The following is an 18,016-nucleotide window of genomic DNA, read 5'->3' as shown; positions in this document are numbered from 1 at the left end:
TAACTGCCCAAATAATCTCAAATCATTCCCTGAAATAATCTCAAATCAAACCCCCAAATAATCTCAAATCACACCCCAAAATAATCTCAAATCAAACCCTGAAATAATCTCAAATCAAACCCCCAAAATAATCTCAAATCAAACCCCAAAATAATCTCAAATCAAATCCTGAAATAATCTCAAATCAAACCCTGAAATAACCTCAAATCAAACCCCTGAAATAATCTCAAATCAAACCCCAAAATAATCTCAAATCAAACCCCAAAATAATCTCAAATCAAACCCTGAAATAATCTCAGGTCAAACCCCAAAATAATCTCTAATTAAACCCCAAAATAATCTCAAATCAAACCCCAAAATAATCTCAAATCAAACCCCCCAAATAATTTCAAATCAAACCCTGAAATAATCTCAAATCAAACCCCTGAAATAATCTGATCTGTAGCCCAGGTGTTATATGCGAAGAAGAATTTATCTTGCCTGATGTGATATAAGGGTGATGAAAGGGTTTGGGAGGGTAAATAGTGATTGATTATTTCCGCTGTCAGTCGATGGGTAAGAAGGGACGGGGTTTGTGAATGTAGATTAGTGCTAGAAGTATAAAGGAGGGAGGGCAGAAAGAATGTTTTCACACAAAAGGTTATTGGAATATAATCCATTTCTACAGGGTACGATGGAATCCGTGCCAGTAGGGAATGAGGTAAATATGTGATGAAAAATATTAAAGGATACAGGGAAAGGGGACTAGAGTAGACAACTCGTATGCAGCCAGCACTGGCGCTGGCACTATGGGCTAAAACATTTACGTGATATTTCCTACATTTTGATTAATCTGTCACCTGTATAACAGGGACAGTGAGTGGGACTGTACATGGAGCCACCATTTCCGAGAATCTTGCAGTGTGTTCTGTAATACTGTGTTTCACGGATTAAAGATGTACTAGGTGTTCTAGTCAAAAATCTTCTGCAACCAAAGTTAAGATAAACCCTGTGTAACGTCTCCTTACGTGGGCCATGATATCCCCCTTACTGCTGTCCTTATATTGGGCACGGCTACTGCGCACAAATTGCACGGTGCTGTGTGTTGGATTAGCTGACCTCAGCCGGCGGCAGCAGCGGAGTCTCTGCAAATGGCCTCAGGACCCCTGTGCCGGGAAAAAATCAATCAGCCAGGCTTCCTGCTCCTGATCACTATCTAGTGATCATTGCCCAGCGCGTGTGCGTGTGTGTTAGAGCGTATCAGAATGTGGGAGTGTGATAGTGTGCATTAGAGTGTGAATGCGTGTTCGAGTGTGTGTGTCTGTGTGAATGTAAGAGAGTGTGCGTGTGAGACTGTGTGAATGTAAGAGAGTGTGCGTGTGAGACTGTGTGAATGTAAGAGAGTGTGTGTGTGAGACTGTGTGAATGTAAGAGAGTGTGCGTGTGAGACTGTGTGAATGTAAGAGAGTGTGCGTGTGAGACTGTGTGAATGTAAGAGAGTGTGTGTGTGACTGTGTGAATGTAAGAGAGTGTGCGTGTGAGACTGTGTGAATGTAAGAGAGTGTGCGTGTGAGACTGTGTGAATGTAAGAGAGTGTGTGTGTGAGACTGTGTGAATGTAAGAGTGTGCGTGTGAGACTGTGTGAATGTAAGAGAGTGTGCGTGTGAGACTGTGTGAATGTAAGAGAGTGTTTGTGTGAGACTGTGTGAATGTAAGAGAGTGTGCGTGAGACTGTGTGAATGTAAGAGAGTGTGTGTGTGAGACTGTGTGAATGTAAGAGAGTGTGCGTGTGAGACTGTGTGAATGTAAGAGAGTGTGCATGTGAGACTGTGAATGTAAGAGAGTGTGTGTGAGACTGTGTGAATGTAAGAGAGTGTGTGTGAGACTGTGTGAATGTAAGAGAGTGTGTGTGTGAGACTGTGTGAATGTAAGAGAGTATGTGTGTGAGACTGTGTGAATGTAAGAGAGTGTGTGTGTGAGTGTATAAGTGAGTGAGTTGTGATAGTGTGCGTGAGAGTGCGTGCGAGACTGTATAAATGTAAGAGAGTGTGCATGTGAGTGTATAAGTGAGTGAGAGTGTGTGTGTGTGAGAGTGTGTGGGTGAGTGTGTGACAGTGTGAATGTGTGCGAGAGGGTGTGTGAGAGTGTGCGTGTGAGTGTGGGGCAGCTTTGTGTCATGCTGTGATGCCCCCAGCTAGCTGACACTCACAGTGTAGGCTCTCATGAAGAACGGGCGAGGTATTGGAGTGAGGTCAGTACCTGTAGAATGATGCCTAATCATCGGTCAGCAGCTTTGGAGACGGTTGGGGGGGGGGGGGCGGCGATAAGGGGGGGAAACTATAGTGGAGAAAAGAGAAGGATCTGTCCCTAACTGGGCCCAGCTGGGAGCTCCTCTCCTGAGCGAGCCTCCTCCAGTGGCTCACCCTGACCCCACCAGACCTCAGCACTCAGAAACAGTTTTGTGGATACACAATATCTTCAGCAGCAATATGTCTTAAAATACCCAATGAGAAAACAAAATGTACAACAGTTAGTTTCTTCATGACAGTCACTGTGCATGTTTCAGGACAGGAGACAGACACAACAGGGTATCGCCGTTGGACACAATCGGGGTACAGGTGACAATTCAGGGGAGGTCTGACTCATTAAATTTGGTCTAATCTACTACACTAGAGTTGGACACTCAGTAGGAGTTCTCCCACTATCCCGCTCTCCTCTCTCGAAGGCGTCTCCCAAGTGGGTATTTACCATGTGTGGGCCCAGACAGGGTACGACCATGGAGGGCATATCCTGACCTTACCCCACCCCACGTCTACATACCCCTTCATTAAAGAAGCTTAGTAAAGTGCAGGAAATTGAAAATAAAAGAAAGAAAAGATAAGCTAATATATTTATGGAAGGTCAGGGGAACTGATAGGGTAGATAGGGAGAAACTATTTTCAATGGTTGTGGAGTCTAGGACTAGGGGACATAGCCTAAAAATGAGAGCCGGGCCTTTCAGGAGTGAAATTAGGAAACACTTCGACACACAAAGGGTGGTAGAGGTTTGGAACTCTCTTCCGCAAACGGCAACTGATGCGAGATCAATTGTTTAAAATCTTGAGATTTCAGTTAACCTAAAGGTATTAAAGGATATGGGGCAAAGGCGGGTATCTGGAGTTAGGTCACAGATCAGCCATGATCTCATTGAATGGCGGAACGGGCTCAAGGGGCTAAATGACCTCCTCCTGTTCTTATGTTCCTGTCGCAGTCCCACCACTTCAATGTGACACCCTGGACCCTGCTACATCAGCTCTGTCTGATCCCCATCCTGACTACGCTAGGGATCCAAGCTTCTCAGAGAATTCGGTAACGAGCAATATTGCGCTGACTCTATACCTCCTGGGACCGATGAGTTGAGGACTGAAAAATACACGCCCACCCCCTACACACACACACACACACAAAGCCCCCGCAATCACAACGCAAATCACAGCACAAAGGCAGGGAAAGGTTAATCCTTCCAGGTCAGGTTATTAAAATGAGAAACACAAATGAGAGAACGAGAGAGTAACTCTGACAAGAAGACAAGACGGGTGTGCAGAACACACAGGCAGATACCTGATATAAAAATCAAAATATAGGCTCCTTTTCCTTGGTGCACAAAAAAAATTAAAAACAAAGTGTAAAAATTACCTGAAAATATAAATGATAAAAAGACTGAAAGTGGAAGCAAAAATGCAACATCATTTGCAGTGTGTTAGAAGTCCATTATTTGTGAGGATAACAAATATACTCTCGATTCAGGGCTGAAACATTCAGGGGCCCCACTAGTGGTGGGGTGAGGGACAGCGTGACGAGCTGGCTTATGAGTAATGTCAGAGTGTTTTTCACTCTACCTCCTGGAGACACGAGTTCAAAACCCACCACCGCAGCTGGGGAATTTAAATTCAGATCATTAAATAAATCTGGAATAATTACTAGTATCAGTAATGGTGACCATGAAACTATCGGATTGTGGTAAAATCCCACCTTGTTCACCAATCTCCTTTAGGGAAGGAAATCTGCTGTCCTTACCCGGTCTGGCCTATATGTGACTCCAGACCCACAGCAATGTGGTTGACTCTTAACTGCCCTCTGAAATGGCCCAGCGAGCCACTGTTATATTCAAGAAGGTGGCTCACCACCAGCTTCTCGAGGGCAATTAGGAATGGCCAATAAATGCTGGCCTTGCCAGCAAAGCCCACATCCTGTGAATGAATGAATAAAAAAAGTCCACCAGCTCTTTTCACCCTGCTGTTATGGTGCATCTGCTCCTCAGTGACCTGTTGCAGCTCCTCTCGCTCAGAGTCATTCCCTCTTGTTCATGGTTAAGTGGCTGTTTGTTAGGGGGAGTGAGAAGTTCACTTAAACTGGGCTGATCGACATTAGGTGGGCTGCAGGATTGGATCACGGGCAGTGTCTGCTTCGATGCGGATAGGAACTCATTGAAAACCTGCACACCAGATGGCATGATTACATAGAAACATAGAAGATAGGAGCAGGAGTAGGCCATTCGACCCTTCAAGCCTGCTCCGCCATTCAATGAGATCATGGCTGATCATCCAATTTCAGTACCCGGTCCCTGCTTTCTCCCCATACCCCTTGATCCCTTTAGCCTTAAGAAATATATCCAACTCCTTCTAGAATATATTTACTGAATTGGCTTCTACTGCCTTCTGTGGTAGAGAATTCCACAGGTTCACCACTCTCTGGGTGAAGAAATTCCTCATTTCTGTCCTAAACGGCTTACCCCTTATCCTTAGACTGCGTCCCCTGGTTCTGGACTCCCCGGCCATCAGAAACATCCTTCCTGCATCTAGTCTGTCCAGTCCTGTCAGAATTTTATAAGTTTCAATGAGATCCCCTCTCATTTTTCTAAACTCCAGCGAGTACAAGCCCAATCGACCCAATCTCTCCTCATAAGTCATTCCTGCCATCCCAGGTATCAGCCAGGTGAATCTTCGCTGAACTCCTTCCATGGCAAGAACATCCTTCCTCAGATAAGTCGACCAAAACTGCACACAATACTCAAGATGTGGTCTCACCAAGGCCCTGTTCAACTGCAGCAAGACATCCTTGTTCCTGTACTCAAACCATCTCGCTACGAAGGCCAACATACCAGTTGCCTTCTTAACCGCCTGCTGCACCTGCATGCTTACCTTCAGCGACTGGTGCACAAGGACACCCAGGTCTCGTTGCACTTCCCCTTCTCCCAATCTATTGCCATTCAGATAATAATCTGCCTTCCTGTTTTTGCCACCAAAGTGGATAACCTCACATTTATCCATGTTATATTGCATCCGCCATGCTTTTGCCCAATCACCCAACCTGTCCAAATCATCCTGGAGTTTCTCAGCATCCTCCTCACAGCACACACGCCCACCCAGCTTTGTGTCGTCTGCAAATTTGGGGATATTACATCTAGTTCCCTTGTCCAGATCATTAATATATATTGTGAATAGCTGGGGTCCAAGGACCGATCCCTGCGGTACCCCACTAGTCACTGCCTGCCACTCGGAAAAAGACCCGTTTATTCCAACTCTTTGCTTGCTGTCTGCCAACCAGTTCTCTATCCAAGTCAATACCTTGCCCCCAATCCCATGTGCCTTAACTTTACATGCTAATCTCTTATGCGGGTCCTTATCAAAAGCCTTCTGAAATTCCAAATACACCACATCCACTGGTTCTCCCTTATCTATTTTACCAGTTACATCCTCAAAAAATTCCAGTAGATTAGTCAAGCACCATTTACCTTTTGTAAATCCATGTTGACTTTGTCCGATCCCATCACTGTTTTCCAAGTGCTCTGCTATTACATCTTTTATAATGGACTCTAGCATTTTCCCCACTACCGATGTCAGGCTTACCGGTCTGTAATTCCCCGTTTTCTCTCTACCACCTTTTTTGAATAGTGGGGTAACATTAGCTACCCTCCAATCCATGGGTACTGTTCCAGAGTCCATAGAATTTTGGAAGATGACCAGCAATGCATCTACTTCCTTAAGTACCCTAGGATGTAGATTATCAGACCCTGGGGATTTATCGGCCTTCAATCCCATCAATTTCCCTAACACCATTTCCCTACAAATACTGATTTCTTTCAGTTCCTCCCTTTCATCAGACCCAATGTTCCCCGACATCTCTGGGAGGTTATTTGTGTCCTCCTTTGTGAAGACAGAACCAAAATACGTATTTAACTGGTCTGCCATTTCTTTGTTCCCCATTATAAATTCCCCTCATTCTGACTGCAAGGGACCCACGCTTGACTTCACCAATCTTTTTCTCTTCACATATCTATAAAAGCTTTTACAATCAGTTTTTATGTTCCCTGCAAGCTTACTCTCATATTCTATTTTCCCCTTCTTAATTAATCCCTTTGTCCTCCTTTGTTGAATCCTAAACTGCTCCCAATCTTCAGGTTTACTGCTTTTTCTGGCCAATTTATATGTCCTCTCCTTGGATCTTATGCTATCCCTAATTTCCCTTGTTAGCCACGGTTGAGACCTTTTTTGTTTTATTTTTATGCTAAACTCGGATGAACAAATTCTGTAGTTCATCCATGCAGTCTTTGAATGTTTGCCATTGCCTATCCACCGTTAACCCTTTGACTGACATTCCCCAATCAATCCTACCCAACTCGCGCCTCAGACCATCGTAGTTTCCTTTATTTAAATTCAGGACCCTAGTCTCTGAGTCAACTACTTCATTCTCCATCTCAATGAAGAATTCAATCATATTATGATCGCTCCGACCCAAGGGGCCTCGTACAACAAGATTGCTAATTAATCCTTTCTCGTTACATAATACCCAGTCTAAGATGGCCTGATCTCTGGTTGGTTCCTCGACATATTGGTCCAGGAAACCATACCGTAAACACTCCAGGAATTCCTCCTCCACAGTATTGTTACTAATTTGGTTAGCCCAATTTATACGTAGGTTAAAGTCACCCATGATGACTGCTGTGCCCTTATTGCACGCTTCTCTAATTTCCCTTTTAATGCCATCCCCAACCTCCGCATTAGTGTTTGGAGGTCTATATACCACTCCCACTAATGTTTTCTGCCCCATGGTATTTCTCAGTTCTACCCATAACAGATTCCACATCATCAGAGCTAATATCCTTCCTTACAAATGTGTTAATCCCTTCTTTAACCAGCAATGCTACCCCACCTCCCTTTCCTTTTTGCCTCTCTTTCCTGAATATTGAATACCCCTGGATGTTGAGTTCCCAGCCTTGGCCACCCTGGAGCCATGTTTCCATAATCCCAATCAAATCATATTCGTTTACCTCTATTTGCGCAACTAATTCATCCACCTTATTATGAATGCTCCTCGCATTAAGACACAAAGCCTTCAGGCTTGTTTTTTTAACGCTCTTAGACCTATTAGAATTATTATTTACCCCGAGGACCAGGTAGGCCCCAGAGCGGAGTCGGACCTGTGTGGGAAGCAGAGGCGGCGGCGGAGCGGCTATAAAAGCGACCCCGAGGACCAGGTAGGCCCCAGAGCGGAGTCGGACCTGTGTGGGAAGCAGAGGCGGCGGCGGAGTGGCTATAAAAGCGACCCCGAGGACCAGGTAGGCCCCAGAGTGGAGTCGGACCTGTATGGGAAGCAGAGGCGGCGGCGGAGCGGCTATAAAAGCGACCCCGAGGACCAGGTAGGCCCCAGAGCGGAGTTGGACCTGTGTGGGAAGCAGAGGCGGCGGCGGAGCGGCTATAAAAGCGACCCCGAGGACCAGGTAGGCTTACCAATCTCCAATCTCAGAGCTCTGAGAGCGGTAAAAAGTAGTTGAAGTGTGACGTCACCAGAAAGCAGGTAAGTGATTGGTTGGTGAGTATTTTCTCTCTTTCTCTTTTTTTTACAAGCTTAAATTCTGTGGTTTATATTTTCTAGGGTCTCTGTGGTGTAGTGGGGACAGTTGGTAAATAAGCGCCCTAGAGTATATCTTTAACTGGTGGTATTGAATTAATTTAAATTAATTGAAGGGCAAGTCATGCCAGGAGAGCCCAGCCCCGTGTTATGCTCCTCTTGCTCTATGTGGGAATTCAGGGACGCTGCCAGTGCCCCTGACGACCATGTGTGCCAGAAATGCATCCAGCTGCAGCTACTAGCGGACCGTATTGAGGTGCTGGAGCTGCGGATGGATGAGTTTTGGAGCATTCGCGATGCTGAGAGGGTCGTGGATTACACGTTTAGTGAGTTGGTCACACCGCAGGTTAGGGCTGCACAGGCAGAAGGGAAATGGGTGACCATCAGGCAGAGCAGTAGAGGCAGGCAGGTAGTGCAGGGGACCCTTGTGGCCATCCCCCTTTCAAACAGGTATACCGATTTGGATACTGTTGAGGGGGATGACTTACCAGGGGAAGGCAGCAGCAGCCAACTTCCTGGCACCAGGGGTGCATCTGCTGCTCAGGAAGGGAGGAAAAAGAGTGGGAGCGCAATAGTGGTAGGGGATTCTACTGTAAGGGGAACAGATAGGCGTTTCTGTGGCCGTAGACGTGACTCCAGGATGGTATGTTGCCTCCCTGGTGCCAGGGTCAAGAATGTCACTGAAACGGCTGCAGGGCATTCTGAAGGGGGACGTGGTTCACATTGGGGCCAACGACATGGGTAGGAAGAGGGATGAGGTCCTGCAGCAAGATTTTAGGGAGCTAGGTAGCAGATTAAAGAGCAGGACCTCAAAGGTTGTAATCTCTGGATTACTCCCAGTGCCACGTGCTAGTGAGTATAGGAATAGGAGGATAGAGCAGATGAATGCGTGGCTAAAGAGTTGGTGCAGGAGGGAGGGCTTTTGTTTCCTGGATCACTGGGTCTGCTTCTGGGGAAGGTGGGACTTGTACAAGTCGGACGGGTTGCACCTGAACCAGAACAGGACAAATATCCTTGCGGGGAGGTTTGCTAGCACTGTTGGGGGGGGGTTTAAACTAACTTGGCAGGGGGATGGGATACAGAGTGGAGCTATAATAGGGGGTGATGTACAGCCAAATATAGAGGAAAAAACAAGTCAGCTTGGAAGGCAGAGCAAATATGTAACGGCACAAGGGAGTAGGGCAAGGCTGGATGGCATTTATTTTAATGCAAGGAGTCTTGAGAGTAAGGCAGATGAATTGAAGGTGTTGATGAACACATGGGAGTATGATACTGTTGCTATCACGGAGACATGGTTGAGGGAGGGGCAAGACTGGCAGCTCAATATTCCGGGGTATAGAATCTTCAGGCGAGACAGAGGGGGCGGTAAAAGAGGAGGGGGTGTCGCAATGTTAATTAAGGAGTCAATTACTGCTATAAGGAGGGATGATATATTAGCAGGTTCCTCTAATGAGGCCATATGCGTAGAACTTAAAAACAAAAAGGGGGTAAGCACTTTGCTGGGAGTGTACTATAGGCCCCCAAACAGTCAGGGGGAGATAGAGGAACAGATCTGGAGGCAAATCTCAGAGAAATGTGCAAATAATAGGGTAATAATAGTGGGGGATTTCAACTTCCCCAATATTAACTGGATAGTCAGAGTGTGAAAGGCTTAGAGGGTGTAGAATTCTTAAAGTGCATCCAGGAGAGCTTTTTGAACCAGCATGTAGAAAGTCCTACAAGAGAGGGGGCGGTACTGGACCTAATTCTAGGGAATGTAGCCGGGCAAGTGGTAGACGTGTCAGTAGGAGAGCACTTTGGTGACAGTGACCATAATTCAGTGAGATTTAAGGTAGTCATGGAAAAGGACAAGGATGGACCGGAAATAAAGGTTCTAAATTGGGGGAAGGCCGATTTTAACATGATACGGCAGGATCTGGCCAAAGTGGACTGGGATCAGCTACTTGTAGGAAAATCCACATCGGAGCAATGGGAGTCCTTCAAAAGGGAAATTGAGAGAGTACAATGGCAACATGTTCCCGTAAAGGTCAAGGGTGGGACCAGCAAGCCCAGGGAACCTTGGATGTCAAGGGATATACGAGAATGGATTAGGAAAAAAAGGGGGGCTTTTGGCAGATACAAAGGACTAAAGACAGAGGAAGCCCGAGAGGAGTATAAAAAGTGCAGGGGGATACTTAAAAAAGAAATCAGGAGAGCGAGGATGGGCCACGAAATAACACTGGCGAGCAAAATAAAGGAAAATCCTAAGGTGTTTTTTAAGTATATTAAGGGTAAGAGGATAACTAGGGAAAGAGTAGGGCCCATTAGGGACCAAAGTGGCAATCTGTGTGTGGAGCCAGAAGATGTAGGTGGGGTTTTAAATAAATTTTTTGCATCTGTGTTCACTATGGAGAAGGACGATGCAGACATAGAAATCGGGCAGGGGGACTGTGATATACTTGAACATATTAGCATCGAGAGGGAGGAGGTACTGGCGGTTTTAGCAGGCTTAAAAGTGGATAAATCCCCAGGCCCGGACGAGATGTATCCCAGGCTGCTGTGTGAGGCAAAGGAGGAGATTGCAGGGGCTCTGACACAAATTTTCAGAACCTCTCTGGCCACAGGGGATGTGCCAGAGGACTGGAGAACAGCTAACGTAGTACCATTATTCAAGAAGGGTAGTAGGGATAAACTAGGGAATTACAGGCCAGTGAGCCTAACATCAGTGGTAGGGAAATTATTGGAAAAAATTCTGAGGGACAGAATTAGTCTCCACTTGGAAAGGCAAGGATTAATCAGGGATAGTCAGCATGGCTTTGTCAAGGGAAGATCATGTCTGACACCAGGGTTAAATTCCTCCTCTATGCAGACGACCTGGTTCTGCTGTCACCAACTAAGGAGGGTCTACAGCAGAACCTGGATCTGCTGGAGTCGTACTGCCAGACTTGGGCCCTGACAATAAATCCCCAAAAAACCAAAGTCCTTGTGTTCCAGCAAAGATCCAGACATCAGGGACCCAAAATAAATTTCACACTAGGAACAACCAAAATTGAACAAACCACTAACTACACATACTTGGGCTTAAAAATCAGTTCTACGGGAAATTTCAAACTGGCTGTGAATGAACTGAAAGAGAAAGCAAGAAGGGCTTTCTATGCCATAAAAAAATCAATCCAAATAGAAATCCCAATTAGCATTTGGCTCAAAATTTTCAAATCAGTAATTGAACCAATTGCACTCTATGGCAGTGAGGTGTGGGGACCGCTAACACAACAAGAATTTGCAAAATGGGACAAACACCCAATTGAGATCCTACATGCAGAATTCTGTAAAAGTATCCTCCGGACTCAAAGGAAAACCGTAAACAATGCATGCAGGGCAGAACTAGGCCAATATCCATTAATAATCACTATCCAAAAAAGAGCCACCAAATTTTGGAAACACCTAGAAATGAGCAACCCCCAATGCTATCATTACGAAGCCCTGAAATGCCAAGAGAGGACCATAAAGAAGAATACCCTCAGTCAACTAGTCCTGGGACTCAGTGAAGTAACTACTAACACTACTAACAATAACCAGCCCCAGGACAGTGACAGCGTAACACAAAGAATTCGACCCAACACAATCGTCGCTAAGCAAAAGGAAAAATATCTGTCATATTGGGCAGAAACAACAAAAACCCAAAGCAAACTCAGTTGCTACTTGGCCCTAAACAGACAATACAACATGGCTGATTACCTGACCATGGTAAAGGATAGCAAACTGAGAAAAACTTTGACAATGTACAGACTTAGTGAACATAACCTGGCGATCGAAAAAGGTAGACACAGACAGACCCGGCTACCAAGAGAGGACAGGATATGCTCTCACTGCAGTCAGGGAGTGGTGGAGACAGAGATGCACTTCCTCACAGCTTGTAGAAAATATCAGGGCATAAGGGAGAATTTCTACCCAAAATTCACAAAAATATGCCAGGAATTCAAAAATTTGAATGACGACCAAAAACTCCCATACCTACTAGGGGAAGAGAGAAATTGCGTAACCTTAGCGGCACACTATGTTACAGCTTGCCATAAACAGAGGGACAACCACTAAATATAAGAAAAGAGTATATACAAATTATATGAAAGTATATTTATACACTCAGGGATATATCTGTTTATACACTGTATGGATAGATCTGTATTTTTGTGAACAAACATGAATGTTTTCCGATGCTTTGGCAACATAAGATGTAACTTGTCATGCCAATAAAGCGATTTGAATTGAATTGACTTGGTGTGTGGATGAGGGTAGTGCAGTGGATGTGGTATACATGGATTTCAGTAAGGCTTTCGATAAAGTCCCGCATAGGAGGTCAAGAAGGTAAGAGCCCATGGGATCCAGGGTGCCTTGACACATTGGATCCAAAACTGGCTTAGTGGCAGAAGGCAGAGGGTGATGGTGGAAGGTTGTTTTTGTGACTGGAAGCCTGTGTCCAGTGGGGTACCACAGGGATCGGTGCTGGGTCCCTTGCTGTTTGTGGTCTACATTAATGATTTGGATGTGAATGTAAAAGGTATGATCAGTAAGTTCGCAGATGACACGAAAATTGGTGGGGTGGTAAATAGCGAGGAGGGTAGCCTCAGTCTGCAAGATGATATAGATGGGTTGGTCAGATGGGCGGAACAGTGGCAAATGGAATTTAACCCTGAAAAGTGTGAAGTGATGCATTTTGGAGGGACTAACAAGGCAAGGGAATACACAATGAATGGTAAGACCCTAGGTAAGACAGAAGATCAGAGAGACCTTGGTGTGCATGTACATAGATCCCTGAAGGCAGCAGAACAGGTGGATAAGGTGGTTAAAAAGGCATATGGGATACTTATATTCTATGCCTCGGCTAATGAAGGCAAGAGCAGGGAGGTTATGATGGAGCTGTACAAAACGTTGGTTAGGCCACAGCTGGAATACTGTGTGCAGTTCTGGTCGCCACACTATAGGAAGGATGTGATTGCTTTGGAGAGGGTGCAGAGGAGATTCATCAGGATGTTACCTGGGCTGGAGCGCTTCAGCTATGAAGAAAGACTGGACAGGCTGGGGTTGTTTTCCTTGGAGCAGAGAAGGCTGAGGGGGGGACCTGATTGAGGTGTACAAAATTATGAGGGGCATAGATAGGGTAGATAGAAAGGAACTTTTTCCCTTAGTAGAGGGGTCAATAACAAGGGGGCATAGATTGAAGGTAAGGGGCAGGAGGTTTAGAGGGGATTTGAGGAAGAACTTTTTCACCCAGAGGGTGGTTGGAATCTGGAACTCACTGCCTGAAAGGGTGGTAGAGGCAGGAACCCTCACAACATTCAAGAAGCATTTGGATGAGCACTTGAAATGCCATAGCATACAAGGCTACGGACCAAATGCTGGAAAATGGGATTAGATTAGACAGGGCTTGATGGCCGGCGCGGAGGCGATGGGCCAAAGGGCCTCTTTCCGTGCTGTATAACTCGATGGCCATGTTTGATTTAAACCCTTGATTTCTCTGACTGCCACTTTTGTTTTTCTCCTTCCTATCTTTTGCTTTTATCCTTGTTTCCCTTTCCTCTGTCTCCCTGCTCAGGTTCCCAACCCCCTGCCATTTTAGTTTAATGTAAGAAGTCACACAATACCAGGTTATAGTCCAACAGTTTTATTTGAAATCACAAGCTTTCGGAGCGCTGCTCCTTCGTCAGGTGACTTCACCTGACGAAGGAGCAGTGCTCCGAAAGCTTGTGATTTCAAATAAAACTGTTGGACTATAACCTGGTATTGTGTGACTTCTTACATTTGTCCACCCCAGTCCAACACCGGCATCTCCACACCATTTTAGTTTAAACCCTCCCCCAGAGCACTAGCAAACACTCCCCCTAGGACATCGGTCCCGGCCCTGCCCAGGTGCAAACCGTCCGGTTTGAACTGGTCCCACCTCCCCCAGAACCGGTTCCAATGTCCCAGGGATTTGAATCCCTCCCCCTCGCACCATTCCTCTAGCCACGTATTCATCTGAAATATCCTTCTATTTCTACTCTGACTAGCACATGGCACTGGTAGCAATCCTGAGATTACTACCTTTGAGGTCCTATTTTTTAATTTACCTCCTAACTCCCTATATTAAGCTTTTAGGACCTCATCCCGTTTTTTACCTATATCGTTGGTACCTATATGCACCACGACAACTGGCTGTTCACCCTCCCCTTCCAAAATGTTCTGCAACCGCTCTGAGACATCCTGGACCCTTGCACCAGGGAGGCAACACACCATCCTGGAGTCTCGTTTGTGGCCGCAGAAATGCCTATCTATTCCCCTGACAATAGAATCCCCTATTACTATAGCTCTACCCCTCTTTTTCCTCCCGTCCTGTGCAGTAGAACCACCACTGGTGTCAGGAAGGTGGCTGCTGCTGCCTTCCTCTGATAAGCCATCCCCCACAACTGTATCCAAAGCGGTATATCTGTTTGAGAGGGGGATGACCACAGGGGACCCCTGCACTACCTGCCTGTGCCTAGTACTCTGCCTGGCGGTCACCCATTCCCTTTCTGCCTTTGCAACCTTTACCTGCGGTGTGACCAACTGGTTAAACGTGCTATCCACGACGTCCTCAGCCTCGCGAATGGTCCAGTATGCATCTATAGAACATTAAGTCGTATAATAACACCACCTTGTTTAACATGGCAGAAAATGGAATAGGTGGGCTTCATTTAGATAAGTCAGGCCATCAGTGTTTGAGTTTCATTCCACATGATCCTAGATATGATGGGCTCTTCATTTAAACCATTACTTCTGTAATAGTTTCCAGCCCCGAGCCAAGTCCATGAACTAAACGTAAAGTTAACTTTTATCAAAGGAATTTTAAAACAGGACAAATCTTCACCACTTAAAACTCAGATTTAATTTCCTGGAGAAATGGACAGGAGCATTCCCCAATTCTCCGATACTGCCGAACTGTCCCGTAGGAGAAACAACCTTCCACACCCTCCCCGACTGACATTAATCTATTCACACTGACTCCTGTCAACACATTCATCTCACAGCTTAGTCCTGCAGCAGCGAGCATCGCTTCCCATTGATTTGACCTTCAATAGCTGTTGCAGCCAATGTAACAAAGGATGTAATGCAGACACAGTCTTGATCACAATCATCGAATGTTGTCAAGGTCAGGAATCATCAGAGTGCTTGTCAACAGCTTCAAACAAAAGCCAGATCTTCAAAAAAAAGTCAAGGATAAGAAAGGCCCACTCAGCCAATGAAAATCTATTCCTTTAGCACACTAACTCACCCATCGAAGTCCATGCCTCTAGTAGCCTAACTCTCCCATCGAAGTCCATCCCTCTAGTACACTAACTCACCCATCGAAGCCCATCCCTCTAGTACACTGACTCTCCCATCGAAGTCCATCCCTCTAGTACACTCATTCTCCCATCAAAGCCCATCCCTCTAGTACCCTAACTCACCCATCTAAGCCCATCCCTCTAGTACACTAACTCTTCCATCGAAGCCCATCCCTCTAGTACACTAACTCACCCATCGAGGCCCATCCCTCTAGTACACTAACTCTTCCATCGAAGCCTATCCCTCTAGTACCCTAACTCTCCCATCGAAGCCCATCCCTCCAGTACACTAACTCTCCCATCGAAGCCCGTCGCACTAGTACATTAACTCACCCATTGAAGCCCATCCCTCTAGTCCAGTAACTCACCCATCGAAGCCCATCTCTCTAGTGCACTAACTCACCCATCGAAGCCCATTGTGTGTGCTGTGAGGAGGATGCTGAGAAACTCCAGGATGATTTGGACAGGTTGGGTGATTGGGCAGAAGCGTGGCAGATGCAATATAACGTGGATAAATGCGAGGTTATCCACTTTGGTGTCAAAAACAGGAAGGCAGATTATTATCTGAATGGCAATAGATTGGGAGAAGGGGAAGTGCAACGAGACCTGGGTGTCCTTGTGCACCAGTCGCTGAAGGTAAGCATGCAGGTGCAGCAGGCGGTTAAGAAGGCAAAAGGTATGTTGGCCTTCGTAGCAAGAGGGTTTGAGTACAGGAATAAGAATGTCTTGCTGCAGTTGTATAGGGCCTTGGTGAGACCACACCTTGAGTATTGTGTGCAGTTTTGGTCACCTTATCTGAGGAAGGATGTTCTTGCCATGGAGGTAGTTCAGCGAAGATTCACCAGGCTGATACCTGGGATGGCAGGAATGACGTGGGACGATTGGGCTTATACTCGCTGGACTTTAGAAGAATGAGAGGGGATCTCATTGAAACTTATAAAATTCTAACAGGACTGGACAGACTAGATGCAGGAAGGATGTTCCCGATGGTCGGGGAGTCCAGAACCAGGGGTCACAGTCAAAGGATAAGGGGTAAGCCATTTAGGACAGAAATGAGGAGGAATTTCTTCACCCAGAGAGTGGTGAAGCTGTGGAATTCTCTACCACAGAAGGCAGTAGAGGCCAATTCATTAAATATATTCAAGAAGGAGTTGGATATATTTCTTAAGGCTAAAGGGATCCAGGGGTATGGGGAGAAAGCAGGGACCAGGTACTGAAATTGGATGATCAGCCATGATCGCATTGAATGGCAGAGCAGGCTCGAGGGGCTGAATGGCCTACTCCTGCTCCTATCTTCTATGTTTCTATCCCTCCAGTACACTAACTCTCCCATCGAAGCCCATCCCTCTAGTACACTAACTCTCCCATCGAAGCCCATCGCTCCAGTACACTAACTCACCCATCGAAGCCCATCCCTCTAGTACACTAACTCTCCCATCGAAGCCCATCCCTCTAGAAAACTAACTCTCCCATCGAAGCCCATCCCTCCAGTAAACTAACTCTCCCATCGAAGCCCATCCCTCTAGTACACTAACTCTCCCATCGAAGCCCATCTCTCCAGTACACTAACTCTCCCATTGAAGCTCATCCCTCTAGTACATGACCTCTCCCATCGAAGCCCATCCCTCTAGTACCCTTTCTCACTCATCGAAGCCACATCACGGAAGACCTCTCCTGGTCCCTCAACACCTCCTCTCTGGTGAAGAAGGCCCAGCAGCGCCTATATTTCTTGAGGAGGCTGAAAGGATGTAATCGGTCACCCCTGATCCTCTCTAACTTCTACCGCTGCACTATAGAGAGCATCCTGACAAACTGTATCACGGTATGGTACGGCAGCTGTAGCTCCCATGACCGGAAAGCCCTGCAGCGGGTAGTCAAAACTGCCCAACGCATTACCGGCACCCGGCTACCGACCATAGAACATATATATCAGAAACGCTGCCTACGGAGGGCACGGTCCATCATCAAAGACCCTACCCACCCCAGCCACAGTCTGTTCGCCCTCCTACCATCTGGAAGACGCTACAGATGCATTCGCACCCGTACGACCAGATTTAGGAACAGCTTCTTTCCCAGGGCTGTCATCCTACTGAACTCCACAAATAAACACTAAAGCCTGCACATCTGCCGATGCACTTTATTATGGTCATATTTATGCTAATATATATGTACAAATGTATGTTGAAATGTTTAAGTGTCCTAATCCAAATTGTACACTCTGGGGAGCCGCAAGCCTACATTTCGTTGTGCTGCACTTGTGCACTAACAATGACAATAAAAAGTTGATTTGATTTGATTTTGATCAATCTAGTACACTAACTCTCCCATCGAAGCCCAATCCCCTAGCACCCTAACTCACCCATCGAAGCCCCTCCCTCTAGTACACTAACTCTCAAATCGAAGCCCATCCCTCTAGTACATTAACTCTCCCATCGAAGCCCATCACTCTAGTACACTATCTCTCCCATCGAAGCCCATCCCTCTAGTACACTAACTCTCCCATTGAAGCCCATCCCTCTAGTACACTAACTCTCCCATCGAAGCACATCCTTCTAGTATACTAACTCTCCCATCAAAGCCCATCTCTCGACAACCCTAACTCTTCCATCAAAGCCCATTCCTCAAGTACCCTACCTCTCCCATCGAAGACCATCCCCCTAGTACAGTAGCTCACCCATCCCTCTAGTACACTAACTCACCCATCGAAGCCCATCCCTCTAGTACCCTATCTCTCCCATCGAAGCCCATGCCTCTAGTGCCCTAACTCTCCAATCGAAGCCCAACCCTCTAGTACACTAACTCTCCCATCGAAGCCCATCCCTCTAGTA

The 18,016-nt window shown here is 46.2% G+C and overlaps 1 protein-coding gene across 6 annotated transcripts in view; it reads right to left on the bottom strand.

Moving 5' to 3' along the window:
• LOC147113203 (phosphofurin acidic cluster sorting protein 1-like) overlaps positions 1 to 18,016 on the bottom strand; it is a 795,587-nt gene that overhangs the window by 240,698 nt on the left and 536,873 nt on the right. For 3 of the 6 annotated variants that reach the window (XM_085998126.1, XM_085998130.1, XM_085998129.1), the window contains exon 19: positions 3,580 to 3,612. The exons of the other annotated variants lie outside the window; for them this stretch is intronic. In XM_085998126.1, the coding sequence (XP_085854252.1) occupies positions 3,580 to 3,612 (33 nt within the window). The remainder of the gene's footprint in view (positions 1 to 3,579; positions 3,613 to 18,016) is intronic. 6 annotated transcript variants of the gene reach the window in all.

This window comes from Somniosus microcephalus, chromosome 9, assembly GCF_052327205.1.
Source record: "Somniosus microcephalus isolate GS21.2 chromosome 9, FLI_Smic_1.0, whole genome shotgun sequence".
Lineage (NCBI taxonomy): Eukaryota > Metazoa > Chordata > Chondrichthyes > Squaliformes > Somniosidae > Somniosus > Somniosus microcephalus.
This window is presented reverse-complemented; position numbering and strand designations above follow the sequence as displayed.